Source organism: Pterocles gutturalis, unplaced genomic scaffold, assembly GCF_000699245.1.
Source record: "Pterocles gutturalis isolate BGI_N339 unplaced genomic scaffold, ASM69924v1 scaffold23058, whole genome shotgun sequence".
NCBI classification, from domain to species: Eukaryota; Metazoa; Chordata; class Aves; order Pterocliformes; family Pteroclidae; genus Pterocles; species Pterocles gutturalis.
The window spans coordinates 119,180-139,066 of NW_010123645.1; the positions used below are offsets into that span (position 1 = coordinate 119,180).

The 19,887-nt window shown below is 38.4% G+C and overlaps 1 protein-coding gene across 1 annotated transcript in view; it reads right to left on the reverse strand.

The window, feature by feature from the left end:
• Positions 1-19,329, reverse strand: part of TRIM66 (tripartite motif containing 66) — a gene marked incomplete at its 5' end in the record, with an annotated part of 31,562 nt that extends 12,233 nt beyond the window's left edge. Inside the window, 8 exons of the mRNA XM_010077991.1 lie at positions 9,163-9,324; positions 10,328-11,217; positions 12,045-12,162; positions 12,308-12,454; positions 13,771-13,885; positions 14,660-14,776; positions 15,415-15,547; positions 19,182-19,329. Of these exons, the coding sequence (XP_010076293.1) occupies positions 9,163-9,324; positions 10,328-11,217; positions 12,045-12,162; positions 12,308-12,454; positions 13,771-13,885; positions 14,660-14,776; positions 15,415-15,547; positions 19,182-19,329 (1,830 nt within the window). The remainder of the gene's footprint in view (positions 1-9,162; positions 9,325-10,327; positions 11,218-12,044; positions 12,163-12,307; positions 12,455-13,770; positions 13,886-14,659; positions 14,777-15,414; positions 15,548-19,181) is intronic.
• Between the last annotated feature and the right edge of the window lie 558 nt (positions 19,330-19,887).

Genomic DNA, 19,887 nt, shown 5'->3' on the forward strand with positions numbered 1-19,887 from the left:
ATATGTAGTGTAAACCAGAAACATCCTACATGTACTAATGATGAAAGGATGTACATGTCTGGTTTCCAAAAAAGGGAATATTTACCAAAGTCTCTGAAATAGTTTTAGCAACATGCATTTTCTACTGCCTCATGACTTGTCACTGTCAAACCCACAAAAATACTGTCATGCAGAACAAAGCAAATCCACCCATCTAGGTGACTTCCTTAAGCTGCCTCACATCCAAGAATGTGTGACTGTACTGAAATCAGGACTCCATATGGAAGCAAATATAAGCAGTCTTAAGAAGTATAAAGATCTGTGCTATTTGAATACGTAATTTTCCATTTATTTCATCATAGTTCATTGGTGTTTCACCCTCAATAACTGACTGAATAAATCCTTTTTATTTGACTACAACAGAGTAAGTAGCACTCATTGTAATATAAATCAAGGCAAAAGAAATGTGGTGATTGCATCTGAATTAGTTTAATTTCACCGTTGTACATATTTTTCTGCTAGAGGCCTGTGACTTAGAAGTGAATTTGAGACAGGACCCATTTCCTACATTTAATTAGTATTTTCTCAACTGTTACACCATTTTGGATTTTGATACCTTTGCTCATCTTAATCCAACAGCAGTAAAGACAGTAGCCTAGATTGAGCTGTCAGTTGTGCCTGTGTAAATCCTACATAAACGCCAAAGAAGTCAGTCTTGAATTTCTCTGCTTGCAATGCATGTGACCTATGTGCTAAGAGAACGCTCTGCCCACAGACATTAATTTCCACCTAAGGATGTAATTTAATTTCTTTTTGCTCAATTTGCAATACACTACAGTGGAGTTCTGCCTGAACAGTGACAACTTACATTCAATGAGACAAAATAGCCTCCATTTGAGACAGAAAGAATTCAGCTCTTCTGCAGGGCTAGGGAAGGTTGGTGCCATTCTACCACACAGTGCTCTAGTAAATGTTTTAAACAGTCCTTTCGTGTAGAAGGCACCCCAGAGAGTACTGAGTCTCTGAAGCCAGGGTATTAGCCATTTTCCTCCTCTTCAGGAAAACGAATGTCCCTGCATCTAAGCTGTTTGAGCTACTATAACTTCTTGGAACCAGTTGGAACTAGTCAAACATGTTCTTCCTACCTTACATTGAGCTGAAGACTAGAACACAGCAAATGAGCACATGCATTGGTGGAAGCGCAATTTTCTGTATCCTCTGACAGAACATTCCTAAGAATGCTCAAGTTTCAAACCAAAGGAATATATGTAGGTCAGAAAGGAATCCAGCTTTGATGGTCACACATCCTAAAGAAGCCCACAAAGACCAAAAAATATTCATTTGCTGTCATAATGTGCTTGTGACAGGTTCCTGCACATGCAGTGACAAATATGGCCTATCGAGGACACATTTTCTTTTTCATTCCATCACTTTTTATCAAAAGCCTTTTTCAGATGACAAAATAAACATGTGAATTGTTCTCATATCACTTACAGAAAATAAAGCCAATAAGCAGAATTTGTGCTTGAACTGAACAGATGGACTGTAATCAGCCTTGCTTTTTCCACTTATTTCAAAGTCCATTGTGAGCATTAATTAAGTCCCTGTGAGGCAGTTAAATATTTATTTAGCCAGATTCTCAAAAGCACGAAGCATCCACAAATTCTTGTCTGAGTCCCAAGGAACTACCTAATGCAGTGCTCCACTGGAAATGGGCATGCTGAGGCACACACGTGGTAGGCTCACCACCCAAAAGTGCATAGCAAGTTAACTGGAGACCTTGTGGCTATCCACTTCTTCTAATCACTACACGCATCTTCCTTTACTTATGTTACAGGAGCATGCCATCATCTGTTATGCGTTGAGATCCGACCCTGTGAAGACCCGTCCGTGTGTAAGTGTATACGCTGCAGGCAAAACGTTAGCCCTACTAGGACAATAGTAAGACTTACTCCTGGCTTCAGTGAGACAAGTTTACTTACTAGGAGCAGTCGCTGGGACAACTCCTACTGCAGAAAAAAAAGAAACAGACACACGCATAAGACTTTGTTATAACTAAAATTTTTAGAAAGGTGGAATTCAATTGCATTATGCAGCTATACCTTTTTTACTCTTCTAGCTAGCATCAGTTTCTTCAGAGATCCTTTTAGATTATATAAGACAATATAAAACCTTACTCTTGTTAAAAAGAAAAAAGAATAATGAGGCCATCAAACTGCCATCTGTCTTTCCCTTGGGGCAAAAGTTAATTTTGTGGTTATTTTAATGATGAAGCAACATTATGATCTTTCAGTGCAAAATATTAAAACTCACAGTTAAGAACAGACACATTCCATTCTGATCCATGGAGCTGCTGTCAAGTGTGAAGTGAACAATGCACTGGGAACAAGGCTCATTAATAGCCTATTAATTCACTCCCTAAAATAATCATTTCTTTTGCCATTAGCAAAAATTTCTCTCTTCCCTTGACAGTTCAGCTAGTTTTTGCAAACGGGATGCCTTTAAAGAATTGATCTCTGTTTTATAAAAGCTCTATTGCTTTTACATTGCACCCTTTGAACAACAACAAGCATTAATTATGCTCTTGGGTAGAGGGTCGCTTCAGCTGTAGGTTAATTTTGAAACTTTGGACATTTTAATGTACAGCCTGGTACATCGAACTACATCGGTGTCACTATAAATGAAATTCTCATTATCTCATAATTAATTTTGGTCTAATGATCCTTATAACATAATGGCAGCAGCATCACCACCCCAAAATGCCTTCTACCACAAATTTCATAGCTATGGTAGTGAAATGTAAGAAGAAAGAACATGCAAAGTGCCTCCAGGGAACAAAAAATAAACATATTGTTCAGTTCAAATATTTCCTTGATCACTGTTGCATTTAAAAAGGTCCAGTGTAAACATGCAGCACTAATACAGAAGAATTCTGAGAAGCAAATACTTACCTTGAAACACTGGGATTAGGATTTGTTAGGATTGTTTTGGCAAAGTCTCAAGGCTGTTGACATTAAGTGTCACAGATAAAGACAGCTAAAACTAGGAACTGCCAATTCTCTTTGCTATAAGAGAAATAACACACTGCAAATGGTTGCAGAGTAATGAACGGCTGCTATTAAGTGGAGCAATCCCCCTGGCAGCTCATTATGCTAGGAGGTTAAACAAATGTACTACTCCAATCCAGTTGTTTAACTCACCGCACACAGCAGCACTGATAACACAGTCTACACATGCTTCCTATTCGTATTTCCCAGTTTCTGAACAGAATCCAAAGAATTTCCTTTCCATTTTTATGAGAAAAAGAATCCGAATCTTCCTTAACATTTTGTCTGAATACACTGGAGCTGGCTTAAAGCGGAAAGAGGAAGAGATTGTACAGAGCAAGCAGCATCATGTTTTATTTATCCTTTTTTCCAGGTCAAAGGAAAAGGTTTTTTTTAAATTAACATTCTGGGAAATGTACCTAATTGCATTAAGCATGAATGCACTTGTGCTACAAGCAGCTCAATTCTTTAAAGTCAAGAAATACTCAGATACTTCAGGAATTTGCAGGACCCTAAATTCCAGGCTGTTACCATTATTTCCTTCACCTATAATGTCCTTAAAATGAATAGCAATTAGAAGAAAAAAAAAACCAGCAACAACAAACCCACCCCAGTCCCAAGCTCAAAGTCCAGGGTTAGGTACTAAATTATTATTAAATTATTACTACTTTCAGTCACTAATTAATCACAACATGCTCAGTGCAAAACTAACAAAAATAAAACCTGCACTGTGCCCCCCAGCCCCTCTCCCAGAAATTTCACATGCTTCAAAAGCCACAAAAAAATCTCATTAGCTCCCAGTAAGTACTTGCCACCGAGATGGAAGAGTTGTCATTAAAAAAGCTTAGGACAAATGTGTTGGGGCAAAATACCCAAGAATGCCACCTAGAGCAAACTGAGATCAACTTTTCTCTCTGATAATCCTGCAGCAACAGCAGCATTGGCATGTCAGAGCCTAGAAGTTCACACACATCAAGTCCTAGGGGAGGCTGAGAGGTTCCACCATGAACTGTCACTATGTTAGTCTGGCAAGAAATGCCACCATTGCACATAACTGGAAAACACCAGAAGCCTCTCTCAGAGTGCTCTGAGAAGTATTCCTTGGATGGCATGGAATATTTTCTAGGATTTCCCTGTTTCAGGTACTTTGTGGTGCTTGAGACAAACAGAGCTCTTGAACTAAGCTGGGACTTATTGCAAATGAAAAAGAACAACAAAAAATCAGTGTTACAGCACTATACAAAACTTCCATGCACTTGCACCTTGATCATTGTTTCTGGTCACCCTGTCTCAAAAGGGATTTATCAAAACCACAAAATATAGGGACAACGGCCAAAGATACAAAGGACCAAAGTATAGAATGGCTTTCATGAAAAAAAGACACTAGAGAGACGAGCAATCACTTTTCAGCTTCAAAAATAAATGTTTGAGAGGAAACTCAATCTTGACCTATACAATTCAGCTATTATGACGGTGGTGAATACAGAATGATTATTCACTGGTTGTCCTAACACAAGAACTAGAAGGCATCCTACTGAATTATCAAGCAACAGACTTAAAGTAAGCAAACAGAGGAACTTCTCATGCGACGCAAAACTCAGTTTTGCAGCTGCAAAATGCTGAGGACACCAATAGTATTAAAATGGACTAAAAAATGGATTAGACAAATTCACAGAGAAGGGGTCCATGGACAGCTGCAAAACACAATTGTCTGGGTACAACCTTCAGTTCAAAAAGTCCCTAAAGTCCTGGTTTTCAGAAGCTGGGATAGCGTATCATCAAAGGATCACGTCATATTTGCCTGTTTCTTATACTCTTTCCTAAGCATCTGCTATTGGCTACAGCTATAAATGACCAGATACAGCTGTTCAGTAATAATTTACTAATACAGGGCATGACAGTTCAGAGATTTATTTTAAGAAGAAGGTGAAACAATAGCTCAAGGGGAGAAACCCTGAAAGGTTGCTAAGGACCATATACAAACCTGAGTTTGACAAACACTGTCCAACCTACTCACAACTGATCAGTGTCCCACAAGGCAGAACCATCAGTGCCCAAGACAGTTAGATTTTCAGGATGAGTGGGGATTGTAGAGACTGTTCCATGGCCCAGGACCCAACCCAACAGCTGCGGAAGACAAGGTATCCTCCCTCCCAGAAGAGAAGGCCCTGCTCCTAACTCGAGAAAGGGGTGCACTGATGGAGTCTGAGGAGAAGAGATGTCCAGCTGACCCAGCAACAATGCCAAAGTCTGCTGTAGCAGTACCTGAGGCTCAAACTACAAATTTGTGCTATAGATGTACAGTAATTATGACATTTCTTCAAATGCTAGGTACAGCCCTCAGACCTCTTGCTCATCACAGGCAGAAATGACAATTAGGTACATGCAAGCAAAACAGGGATTGTATGCCCTTTATTACTCCTGAAAACACAATTAGGACAAAAATATCTTATTATTCTTGCCTCTGCTCCAGAATAGATGACCTCTCCAGTCCTGTGCGCAAATTAGTAACTCAATATCGTACTATGTAAAAGTACAAATCATTGCAGAAAGTTGGTAACCCGTTCCACAAAATTGTTCATCTAATTGAGGACTCATTCCTTCACACTGTGACTTAGCAATTCAATAGCTTGTATAACATCTGTTTGCTAGAGCTTGGCATGATTCCCTAGAACAAAAGTGCATGTATCTGCACTTAAAAAAAGTTATTCTGAGATTCATCCCCTGTCTTGCTGGCATTCTTACTGGAGAGGCTGGGTATCTGACAAACATGGAGGTGGAACAACTCCACAACCCAAACCAGAGGTCCAGCTATGTAACTGAAGTATACTGACAGGGGAGCACGAAGAGAAAATTATATCCATTTTGCACATAGACAGGAAACTCCATTTTTAGTGTTGCATTCTTAAAAGGTGCTAATCAAGACCAAAGTTATGCTAAGTGCAGTACTTGACTGATATCAAACAACCAGTAGTCTAAGTACAGAAACATTTATCCTGCACAAAAAGTCTATTCACAGAGAAAGAATACTTAGAGGAATACACAGGAAGACAGAACAGCTGACAAAATATTACCATTAGTGTTTCAAAAACAGTGAAACAAATGTAAACAAGCCCACACATAACTGAAGTTACATGGAACTAGATGGTCTTTAAGGTCCCTTCCAACCCAAACCATTCTAGGATTCTATGATTTTACAAGTGTGTGAAGTGTTTTATCCTTGCTTCTTTACTTCTCCTTATCAATAACCAGCTTTAAATGTGAGGGATGGAAAACAGGACTCATCAAAATAACCTGAACAGGCATTCTTTGAACTCCAAGGCACTAACATGCCACACGAGTGCCTCACGCCATGGTGTAACGGCTGCACTAGCACTTGTCTGGGATGGTCTGAATAACATGTTTGCGGTTTCCCCATTTATGAGTAAAGTTGTGATCCCAACCTATTAATAGTATCTGCTCAATATTGCTTCACACATAAATATGATCCCATATGCAGACAATTCATCTAGTTATCAGGCAATAGTATCAAATGCATACCATAATCATGTTGCAAAATTAATGTACAGATGTTTAATTACATGAGTAATTAAACATCTCTGATAATCCTGCCTTGACTTCCTCCAAACGAAAGGAAACCACTGGGCTAATGGAAGCTTTTCTTTTTTGACAGAACTTGGCAAACATATCACGAAACAGTTTTCTGAGTTTGGCTACATCCTGGTTCTCAGTGCTTTCTCTTTAATGAAAGAACCTCAGCAGCCAGAGAACTACCTACTCCACAAGGAATGCTGCATGCAACGAAGGCGGTCAGAGTTCAGCAGAGCTGCAACACAGGGCCAAGAAGTCCAATACCAATTATTCTCCAAAAGGCAGAATACAGTTCTTCTCCAGATAGTAAAAGGTTTCTCTAGACATTTTCTCGACCATATTTTCAAAGAGCAATATTTTAGACTTCTCCACATTCACTTTTTCCATGTCCTCCGAGCACTTGAGATAGATTAAATGTTCTGAATACAAGCCATATGAAAGCAAATGGACAAACACCCAGACAGAATTTTTTCTCTGGAGATGAGTGTGAAAATATTTAATCAGATGAAACAGAGATAGGAATGAACAGACGCGTCTTCTTGTTCTTAAATAGGAACTGATCTCCCATTTAAGCCTGGATTTAATCTAATTGTCAGCAAAAGCGGACAATTTAAACAGCATTCATGAAGAATATATTTCAAGGGCTTCCTTACTGTGCTGTTTCCTTTCATACTTTCTAATTAGCCATTGGCAGAGCTGTCAGTACATTTATGGCTTCATCCCAAACATTTTTTTCCATATTTATCATTACAAGAGATAAATACAAGCAAAGATGGGGTACTGTTGCTGTTGAATGTGCTCATTTCTTGCAGAAGCATCTGGAAACGAGTAAAAAAACAGAGACGTGCTTTCTGCACAAGAGTATGCACTTCTCAGCACCATTAGAAAAAGTTCCATTTTTTTTTCTAGGAATATCCTCTTCTTGCATCCTTTTCAACTTGTACAGCAATGAATCAGTCCTGCTTCCTTTTTTTCTTTTCCTTTTCCCATCAGACTACATTAGTCTCTCTCATGCACTTTTTGTTCCATTTTCTTCCCTCTTTCTAACTTTTCTTCTTTAAGCTGTTAGGAGTAACCTTCCTTTACAGGTCCAGAAGACAAAGGACAGCTTATTCAAAATGCACATAGAAAAAGCCTCTTAAAGCTAGTTGGTTAGCATCACCATTCATTTTCACAAATAATTTTGAGTGTGCGTCTGCATTACAAGAGAAATATGTGTTCAGGTTCATGGTTTTGCTCAGGTCTTAAATACACATCTTCAATTTTTACAGTCATATCACAAAGTAAAGGTAGCCCTATCCTAGAAAATTTGCATGACTTTCCTCAGTCCTGTACTTTATCATCAGAGGTTAAGGGAGATCTGTTTCCACGTGTGAAAGTTCAGAGCCAAAGAGTATCATCTCAGAATGTTGTGACACCATCAGCCCAATCCAGAAATTCCATCACATCCATAGGACTAAGTTAGCAATTGCATGCTGCTTCTAGACCCTCAGTAATCCTTACCTTTCTGTGTCTCTGCAATTCCCAAAAGGCTCTCCAACAACTCTCTGAATGGGTATTGCATCATAAATATATTGAGGCAACAAAGCTACATACTGAAGAAGAACAAAATAACTTCCTTTTTGGGGCTAGTAAGGAAAGATGAATTCTTCCACAATACTGCACACACAAATTCCAAGTGAAAATATCTGTGAAAGACTTCTACATGGTACAGAACATGAGTCATGCACAGAAGTACCAAACAGCAATTTGAGCAACCAGAATAGGAAGAGCTGTTTGGAGTGCTTTAAACAAACTGTACGGAGAGATAAAAGGCAGCTTCTCTACCTCAAATGCACAAGTGATATCCAGAGCCAGCAAGGATCTCCTGATAAAGATGAGCCCTCCTGGTTTTGTTTATGCTGCTTCTTCAACAGTTAGGGCCTCCCAGCAGGTGGAAGGATCAAAACATGGCTCTATTACATGCTGAAATATTCTAGATACAAAGAAATCTATTATTTTTTCTGCTTATACATAAACAAGGAGAAGGAGTATAACAGAATTATATCCCTTTCAGACACCACATCTTCAGTAACAGTGTTGTTATTTCCGGGGCTACTATTCTGAAGGCTGTTTCTCAGGCCTGATTTCATCAAAATCTCTGTTTTTTTTTTTTTTTGAAGTTAACTGTTGTTAGTATGGTAGTTCGCAAGTATTGACAGTTAAATCCCTACAGATAGGGACTGGACATAATTTACTCAGTGAAGAAATAGGTCTCCTATTTTTTTATCAGTTCATGTTTAACAATCATGCCACCAGATCTAAGCACTACCAGCTTATAGAACAGTTGCTGATCCTGGCTACAGCACAGTGCGTAGGCATCTTACTAGGGGATGCACACTAGGTTAGGCTATGACTCTCTTCCAAGATTTACAAAGCCATTTTGTCGAGTTTTACCGTATTTTAATTTTTTCAACCTGATTGCAAATTCCAATGCCATATGATATTCAATATCATCAAATCATGTTTTCCCTTTTAAATATCTTTTTTAAAAAGTTCTTTATACCTTTCTCATTGGATGGAAAGCTGATTGCTGCAACGTGCTCTCAGGGGAGTGACCGGTGACACTGGCTTCTTCATCTAGTGACTGTGACAGGGAGGGACTATCATTGTTGTCAAGAGAAATTACAGGCTTCTGGGCATCAAGTTCAGTGGAACGCTCACAGACCTACAAACCACAATTAAGAATTTGTGTTTTCGAAATCTCAGAAAGAAAAACGGTAACAAATTCACATCAACTCGCAGCATACACAATGTGACAAGACTGGAAAGACTCTAAAACAACAAAGATGTTCAAAGGAACCCTAAGTAGAGAGATAACTGAAAAAATATTCCTCTCAAACATTAATGAATTAAAAAAAAATAATAATCAATAAAGCTACTGAGATGTACAGCTATTCCAAAGCCTGCAGTCTGCCCCTGACAGGTAAGTCGCTTTGAGAGCTATTCAAGGTGGGAACTCCACAGAATTTACACAATGGGAAGTCCCAGCCACCTTTCCATGGCAATTCCCACTGTTTTGAATGAGTTTCAAAGATACCTTATTGTGCACCTTATCTGCTTTGTAGTTTGGATGCTCACCACCAAGCACTATCACTTTCTCAAAAGCAGGATTTTTACCAACAGAAGGAAAAAGGAGAATTGCCTTGACACTGTAACAGAACAGCATGTATGAATACAGATTAAAATCTTAAAGGACACAATGCAGTAGCCAGAGCAGTTACTATCAGAATGGGAAATAACTCTCAGACAGGAAAAAAGGTGTTTTTCATTCTCTTTTCACTAATCATTCAGAATCAAAAGGTAATTTTAATTTTTTCAAGGACTTAGGGCTTAGAGTTTCCAGTCAAAATGAGTTGAAATGGAGAGTGAAACTACTGCAGTCCTCCAGCTACCTATTCGCAAAGGAGGAATGATGACACTTTTATTCTCCCAACTGCTGCTCACCCTGTCTATTCAGAGATTCACATCTTTGGGATCCAGGTTGTTTATGCAGAACTTTACAAAAAATTTTGGCCCAATCTGCATAATGCATGAAGCTTCTGCTGAACACAAACATAGACAAGACAACAACTGAAAGTTCAATGAAATATATGAAATCTCAAAGGTGTCTCCCATTTCTGAGCTTACATTAACTAAACACAATAGAAAAGAACTTTTAGAGAACTTACCTGTGCTTCATCTTGGTTTCGTTGCTGAACTGGGGCTGGCTGCCTCACTATGTAGTTGATTTGACCAACTATGGTCTGTTGAACATGCTGAGGTGGCTTGGCTTGGTTCAGCTGCAAGCTGGACTGTCCTTGGGCTTGCAGAAGAAGTTCCAGATCCTTTTTCATCTCCTCCAGTTCAAACTGGTGGTGCATTATGTCCAGGCTCTGCTGGATGACTTGTTTGTGGGTGTTTTCATTCTGACCTGATGGTGGTGATGCTGGTGGCAGCTGCTGCTGCTGTGGTGGCTGCTGCGAGTGGTTGGATTTTATCTTGTGGAGATGACCAAGTTGCACTTGCACAGTTGATGTCTGCAAAGAAGCCTGCGTGCGAAATGGTTGTGGATGGCTGGTGTGAACTTGCTGAGCCTCCTGTGATACAACAGCATAATCCAGGGGTGCAGTCTGCTGTGGCTGCTGGGATGGCAAGTGCTTTCCCATCCTCCCGGACACATTCTCTGTCTCTGACCGTGACTGCTGTTCCAGCCCAGACTGTGTTACCTTCATAGGCTGGGGGGCACCCCTTTCCTCTTTGTTGTGTTGCTGCATACTGTACTGCAGAGGAAAGTCCTGCTGATGCAGTTCAGGAGGTTGCCAAAAATTCTGATGGCGGTTTATGTCTTGGTAAGAAGGCTGAGCTTTGTTTGAGTGAGGTACGCTGAGGCAGTGCGAGCAACACACAGGCGCAGGACACTGAACTGCAGGTGGGAACTGATGTGGCTGGCTATTCACAGGCTCCAGCTGTGATGCTGGTGAACAGTGCCCATGATACAAGGATGTCTGCAGTCCTTGCACATTTCCACAGAGTAGCACATCTGAGTGAGAAATGTGGCCACCTTCCACAGTGAAACCTCCTGGAAAAAACAGCAAATTTACTCCCTCCTATGATCTCGACAAATTTACACAATAACAACTGTGAATGATGGGCACTTCCTTGTCTTCATTTCAAATATAAAAGATATTAAAATATCCTATTCAAACAATCTTTCAACATACTTTAAAGACATTTTTTCAAGATTTTTCCGTGACTTAAAATCACACCTAACTCCCACTGATGTCAGTGGAACTCACGGCTGAATTACTAGCGACTGCTTTGAAAAATTGACCTCAACTTGTTCTATTTTAACTGACAGATATGGCTTATACTTTCATTTTTTACTAAAGTATGAGCCTATCTTCTCATCCATAAGCACAGGTACAAAAGACTACTTCCAGGGTGAAAGCAACAAAAATAAAAAATATTGATGTTATGTAGGTGAGAATTGTAAAACCTAGAAATAGAAGCTACCTATGAACTTGTCCATGCTTTTAGTCAAGAGAAGATTATTCCCTGTAATATTCCCTGTAATATTCGGCCCACTGAACTGAATTTACTGTAAAAATGCACTGCAGTTGGAAAATTAATAGCTGGTGAGAAACAAAGTCACAGTATGCACACTCATTATACAGATAGCACTATAATTATTATACAGTCAATGGCTTAAAGCCATCTTTATGCCGATTAATTGTAAGTGTCTCAAGCACTGCTCAGGTCCCTTGGCCACCAAGATACTGAAGGATCTGAGGGGTGCAGGCATGACTGAGCCCAGCTGCCCCTGGGTAACACAAAGAAAATAGCACAAATCCCAGTGCAGAAACTCCAGAGAAAATTGTCTAATAAGGAACAACATATTTTTCCTACCCAAACTGGACAGTTGTTTAGTCCAGTAGGAGTGATCCCAAGTAAATCTGATCTTCAGAGGAGGGCCTATGTCCGTGTTACAGTTTGTCTCTAACAGGCGCTGGATCTGAAATACAATCTGGTGACAAATCAAAGGATGACGATTTTATTCACAATTATAAGATCATGACAAATGTTGTATTTGAGAAACATTAAATCCTTAAAACAGTTCTCACATTTACTGCACAATTTCAATTTACTGAGAAAATAAGTATTGCTCTTACCAGTTCTTTACTGAAGAGAAATGGGATGCTATTTTTGCTGCACACTGCCCAGCTGATAAAGTTCTGCACATGTTCTACCTGTCTGCTTAAAACCACAACACCTTGCAGTTGTTGCTCCAATTTCTGCTTCCTTTCACTGGTGATTTTCTGTTAATAATGTGAATTAGTAGAAGATAGTAGTCATTCTTCAGACACACATAATGCATACAATCATCGGCACTACATTGTCATTTAGAATCTCTTTAAACCACCAATCATAAAAAGAAAGCAAATCCTATTCAACAGATATGTCTGAATTCAGGAAGAATGATGACTTCTCAGGAGCAAACAACCTACACCACCTTGTTTAACAGAACAACGTAACCCAAGAAAGCTGTGGAAGTTGGATCACATTTGCACCAGGTCCACTTTCTTGTCTCTTACAATACACAACTGAATACACTCAAGAAAGAATATAAAGAGGGGAAGCATGCAGCATTTCCTCAGAATGGTCTTCCAGTCTCCAGCAATTCATTATCTAGGGACCACAAAGACAGAGGCTAAATCATCACCCTCAGTGTATTTTTCTATTAATTTGCCTAATTACTTTTGAACCCACACACCATATCTTGCAGCAAGGAGTTCCACACTTATTTTTTATGTGAAGAACTATCTGCCCTTGCTTGATTTGAGCCCAGCACCTCCTGATTTCATTTGACACCCACAGAGCACTGTGCATATACTTCAAGTGTACGAACAGTTTGGTTCTGGTTATAGCCAACTCAAACAAGCACTGAAATGCTGTCAAAACACATGAACACTGAATTTACTTAATGTTTAATAGTACTGAAATGAGAACATACGCTTCTCTTTTCTGTAAGGCTACTTAGCTGAGTAGCCATATTTGAGTCAAATACGTAAGTTCAAAGGTAGCCAGCAAGTGCTGAGTGCCTTGTCTTCCCAATACCTGCTAAAATTACCCAAGACTAACTGAGAACTGGAAATTCTGATCAGATCTTATAGCAATTTTTGGGCTCAGCACATTTCAGAATAAAATTATATCTACTTCAACTGGACATCCAAAAACTACAGAGTTAAAACTGCAGGCTCTGTTACAGAAAGTAGACCAGTGGATCATTTTCAAAATAGGATATTAAATGTGCTGCTAGCAGTCTTCTATAAATTAAACATCAAAAACAGAAGCTGGTTTGTTTTGTAGGTACTCAAAAGGTGCACACATATTCTCAGTAACTGCATGAGAAAATGTGGTTAACTCATGATAAGCAAACATTTTGCCACTTCATCCTGAATCTTTGTCAACGATTGATCCCACTCAAAATTCTGCAGAAGAAAAAAGAAATACTTGAAAACATAAGCATAAGGAGCAATACCTCTAACATGCTATATTCTTTACATTTGCACTGGGATTAAATTTAATTTAGTTTAATTTCCCAAGGTATCAAAGAAACTAGCCTTATACTTACTTCAAGTTGTTCAAGAAGGATGTTTGTTCTTTTATTGATTTCATTCATCAAAACCATCTTGGCCATTTTTATTTGATTTTCTACCTTTTTGTATAAATGTTTTACTTCAAGCAACCTATGGGTAAGAGATACACATCCCTGGATGAGCCAACTGGTATGTCATTTATTCAGAGCTTTGTAGTTATTTGTCGCAAGAACTGATCTAACTATTGACAGAGAACTCCAATGAAAGTTGTTCCGTTTCCCATAACTTCTCCCACACTTCTCTTCAAACATAGAATCATAGGAAGGTTTGGGTTGGAAGGGGCTTTTACAGGTCAGTGTCAATTGACTTAGTCTTAAGTTCTTTCTCAACAAATACACACAGAAGCCATATCCAAAAAACCTTCACTTTATACCAGCGTATAAATAGTATGAATAGACTTTTACTCTTCCGGGGTGTTTGAAATTAATGCAGAAGAGAGATCCAACAGCTAACACATACATAATATGAAATCCAGTTCATATAATGAAATATTTTTATATTTATACTAGTCTTGACAGGAATTGCAGCTTGTTTTGAGGTTCTTGAAGAAATAAGGTATTTTTTAAATCATCTTTATTTCTAATATTTTCAAATACTAGTTCAGAAACATTATATAAAGAAATCTTAACTCTGAAGTCAGCTGTCACATGCCTTATAAAGACTACAGAATAATGTATTACAATGCCATGACTTGTCAGTACCACTTAATCATCAATTTGATGTTTTTATTCTTCCTATTATTTCCTACTCTCCAAGGAAAAAAAAATATAGCATCTGCCTTTATTTCTCTTAACCTACAATTAGTGAAAATAATATTTTTACTGATCACTCACTTCCATGGAAAAAACCATCCATAGCAATTACCTGTCTTCAATCTGTTTAGCTGAAACCTGAATCCCATTTTTTTTCTCTTCCACTTTAGTTATAACATTTTCCAGGATAACTCGCTGATTTTGCAAAGCTTCATCAAGATGTCTGAACCTGTGAAAGAAGGGGAAATTCTCACACCATGTTTTTTTCTGTTGATAAGTAATCAACTTCTCAGTTGACAAGCTTAGGGGACCAGATGCCTTAACACCTGTATGGACATGGTCCCCTGCTTATTTCCTACTACAAATGTTCTCATGAAAGCTAAACTTTATCACCCCTCATATAGGCAGGCTCAACTCAGAAAGTGTGTCACTGTGTACAGACAATTCCTTACATGGCTCACACACTTCCTCAGGCAAGCAGCATGCTTAAATGTTGCTAACTCTGGTCTTGTACAGTCATGATGCCTTTGATAACGACAAACAGAAGTATTTGAACCATGCTAAGTACTGAGTCCAATTCGTGCCTTTGTGGACAACTACGAAGAACTAACTACATGCATGCATATATAGTATCTGGGCAGCAAATACCACTGGGAAGGTACACACTGCTGAGAGCAGTGAGTGAGTCTGTGATAGCTGTAACCCCTGTGTTACACTGCTTGGGCATAAGACAACTGAATTTGCTGTGGCTTCTAAATTTGGACTAGCCTACAACTTCAGCTGACAGGAAATGCAGATGAACAGTCTTAAATCTAAATTAGCTACAGTTTTAGACAGGATTATGATTAAGCAATCAATGTGTAGTACCTGTGTTCCTTGTGCTGTGTCAGAAGGCAGCTGCGGCATGTAAGGGTATCACAGGTCTCACAGAACAGCTTGAGTGGCTCTTGAGTGTGCACTGAACAAAATAAGGAAAACTCGCTTGGTTCATCTTCAGTTGCTGAGGAATATAAAGCAATGGTGTCATTGACAAGGGTTACTCATAGTTTAGAAAGAGTTGCCAAACTCTCACAATTTTTTTTAAAGTCTTGATGTTGTTTTTAAAAGACCCAGACCCTGGAACCATCTGATTATATGAAGCAGGGTTTGTTTATATTTTTTCCTGGCCTTATACATCCTACGAACTGAGATCAAAGGGGTTCAGAAACAAATCATCAAACCAAAGTCATATTGTCCTCTAAACAGTCATGAGTTTTAAATATCTCTCAGGATTTTGGGGACCTGCCTCATGACTTTGAATGTCCTCGTCTGGCAAACCAGTCAACAAATCTGTATTGGAAAATGTAGAAAAGCAAATATATTAAATAAACCTGAAGTCACAGAAGAAGCAAGGAAATCCTTTTTCCTTAAAAAGTCACAGGGGGAATTGTTTTTCAAACTTGTGTTTGTTGTAAATGCAGTATATAAACTTCAGCAGCTGGGGGATATTGATATTAGGCACTAAAACCTGTTCTTAAAAGGATTTTCTAGAGTAATGTGATGAAGATTAAGAATGGACAGTGGGTATGTAAAGTGGAAGCATTGCTCCTGTACAACCTATTCTCACCGTCTTTCCTGGATATTGCACAATTGTTTTAGAAAGAAGGAACACTGTCAATGAAAGAATAAAAAATAATTTAAAAAAAAAACCCGCCCTTTAAACCATGGCAAAACAAAACCCCTTCCACTGAAGTAAGACATTCACAAGTACATCTATATTAACAGTCAAGGCAGGGAGGGGGAAAGCTCTTTTCTCGGAGCCCAAAAAATGCAGACTCCAGAGCCTTATTTTATTAACCAGTGCAAGGATCACTCATCATTATTACTGGTGAAAAGCACTGTTTTCTCAAAATGGTCAAAAAGCACAAGCAATGCTAAAGTATAGTGACAGACTTATGCAGGTCAGTGTTCAAATCCTCTGTCCGCAGAACTATCGACGTTATTAGCGCATAGGGACATAAACAGGGTTAACAAGAAAAGCACGACTGCATCCTGAAAGTATTCCTACAAAGACACTACCCCATTATTCTTTGACACAGAAGAAATTAAACAAAACAAACATCGTTAGATAATTCTTATTGATACAAACTTTACATTAAATAAAACCTTTACTTATTTATATGTCATTATATGCTCATGTAAAATGAGAAAAATGTTTCAGTTTTCCCACATCAAACCTATCTTACTTATCTAAACATTCTAAAAAACCAACTTGTGGCAGGGACCATGGTCTCATCCTGTAGTAAAATGGAGCCCTTTACAGAATCAAGCCTCTGAAGTGATACAGTTGCAGTAACACAGACACACAGTGTCTGCAAGCTATACTAATTCAGTGACTCTATTTTCAAATTGGAAAATGTGCAATACAGAAGTAGAAAAAATCTGATGGCTGACAAAGAGAATGAAAATTTGGAGAAAATCCATGCCATCCTTGAAGAAAATATGCCAAATTTCCAATTTCCTACTTTTTAGATTGCTGTCTACTCTAAATGTTTCTGAGATGGTTGATTTACTTCCTTCAGTTCAACTGGCTTTCCCCTCTGCCTTCCTAACATAATTGGCAAGAAGATAATTTGTGATAGGTTAGGTCAAGATTTTTATGTAGCAGCATTACATAGTTTACATTGTTATACTACAGTATCATGCTTTACTCTCCAGGAAAGTTACTGTTTTATATTATTACTGAATCAAATGGTAATAGGTAGCATTATTAAAAGAGGAAATAAAATCAGAGGGTTTTTTGGCCCACTCCAATATTTTTTTCTACCAGGGTACAAACTGAACTCACCTCAACAGCAAACCTTTCTCTGATTATACTGCAAATATGTATTTTTGCATTAAAACCTGCAGCTGACAATGCAAATAATATGTACCAAGCAGGCTGTATAACCAATATACAACTAAGGTGGTTGTTGAAGATCACTTTTTCGTCCCCTATGGCGTCAGATATTATATCTTAAAAGAAAAATAAAAAGCCCATAATAACTCTCTCAATTTTCATGATTTGGAAGAGCCACTTTAACTGTTTAGCACCTACAGAGCATGCAAGCTGGTTTTCTGAAAACTTAGAATCAAATTATCCATATTAAACTCAAAAAAAAAAAAAATAGCCTGAGTGCTAGTAAATCCTAGTATTTACTTTCTTTGAAATACCTTGAGGTGATATCTATGTCCTAAATAAATAACATAGACATAAACAATAATAATTTAAAAAACCACAATTACATCCCAAATAATTTTTTAGATTAACTAGCCTATATATATATATACTACCAACCTCCTTGTTCATTTTCTTTCAGCACACAGAATTTAGGACTAAAAAGATGAGAAAGCATTTTAGTTTGTGTGTTTGCGTGTTTTTATTTATACAGCACACACAAAACCACAACTAAGCCACAGGTATGTTTTCTTACAATATGAGCTGGTAAACCCTACTCAAAGTGAAATTAAATTATAAACAGTTGGAGCCTCCTAACCACAGTCCTTATCTTGCCATCAACTCAAAAAGAAAAACATTTCGTCCATACAATCAGGGCATTTGAAGGAAGGACTGGGGGGACTTCAGTTTATATTATTGTTTAGAAAAGACCCAGAAAACATTTAAATGTCATGCGTTCTGGTTTTTTTTTTTTTTTAACTATTACTATTCGTACAGACTTTTTTTTTTGTTTACACTCTATTTGGCAATGGCATATCAGGTCTCAAGTGCCTCAAATTCTGTTTGATATGAACACCCAGCACTTAAAAGAACTCCTCCATCTATGGCAAGCATAAAGTAGAGGCTTCTACAAGCAAAATTCTGAAGCCAAAAAAAACCCAAGTATAATCAGGGGGGTTACATCTATGTTTGATCCTTGTTCTGCCCTTCATCTGCCTTATGAAGAATAATGATAGTGCAGCACAAACTCTCTAGCACAAGTAACTTCATATATGTGAGCAGAGTGCAAACTTAAAATAAAAGTTTTGCAATTTTATACAACGATTTAGGTTACAAATTACTTACACAAGTGTAAATTAGCATACTCCTCAGTAACAGGAGATGATAATCCCTTCTGTGGATCATCGTTGCATAGGGATGCAACATACTTGCCAGTGGGCTTCATTTGTGCTTGTTGATGGCAATATAGGGGCCACACTCAGGAAGCACGGTTTTCCTGCCAGGCTTAGAAAAGGAATATCCTGTAGCGATCACAGCCTTTTGCTTCTGAGACTCCCACTCCCACACCGTGTCCATAAGCACACCTTAAGGTAGTTTCCTGAAGGAAATTACCCAAAAGAGGACAGAAATACTGAAAGAGCAAGGCCTGTTGCTGTTGTAGCTTACCAAACCCTAGCCCATCACTCCACAGACTGAAAAGGCATGTGGAAAAGGTAGCCTCTGTAAAACACAAATATCCAAAATTTTTCAAATACTGTGGAATGCTGATCGTGGCAAAGGCCCTAAAGTTACAGAAAAATCACATCTCTCATTCGCACATACATATCCTTCTGAGTCGCACACACAGAGCATGGTGTCTGCAGCACAGAGCCTGCAACTCCTCCTTTTTAGTAACTGACATGAGAAGAAACAAAATTTCCAAGTGTGTCTTCAGTACCTGTGCAGCCCTTCAGGGATACAGCCAGGAAGCAGTCTCCAGTTCCCTTGCCATGCCTGTGTTCCTCTGTACACGAGCTGCACAACCACTTATTGCACCTTGTACAGAGACTGTGAGCAGGTCTCTTCTCTTTACAGGTGGAGCAGCTCTAAGAACAAAAAGTGTAATTACATGCAAGGATAACAAATTAGCCGTACAAGCTGTTATCTTTAATAGACTATGATTCAGACTGGTAAACTTAATCTCTACTGATTCAACAATTTAGGAAATGCTCTTTGTTATACAGGCCATGCCTTCTGGAAGTGTCACTAAAGGAGAAATGAATAAAGCAGCATGTAAATGAAGTGGGTAATTTAATCTTTGGTATCCAGAATGAACTCAAGTTATTTCAATATAGCTATAATGATACTGTTTTTAAAAAGGATTTGCACCAAGCATAAAATGACTTGTTTGAAAACTCTTAATATTAATGTTTCTGATTTACCACAGCCACAAATAGATACTAATGAGCAGAGTGAACATAGTGATGTAATTTATTATCATCAAAGCATAAAACCTTTGCCACCAGTTTATCAAACTCAAACGTTTCCTACAAGGTTACAATACATCAACTGTACTGAAGCATAGTTCCTGAATATTGCTACTACTCAGGGCTACTCAAGCAACTAATAACAGATGGCAAAATTACTTCCTATGATGTCCTTTC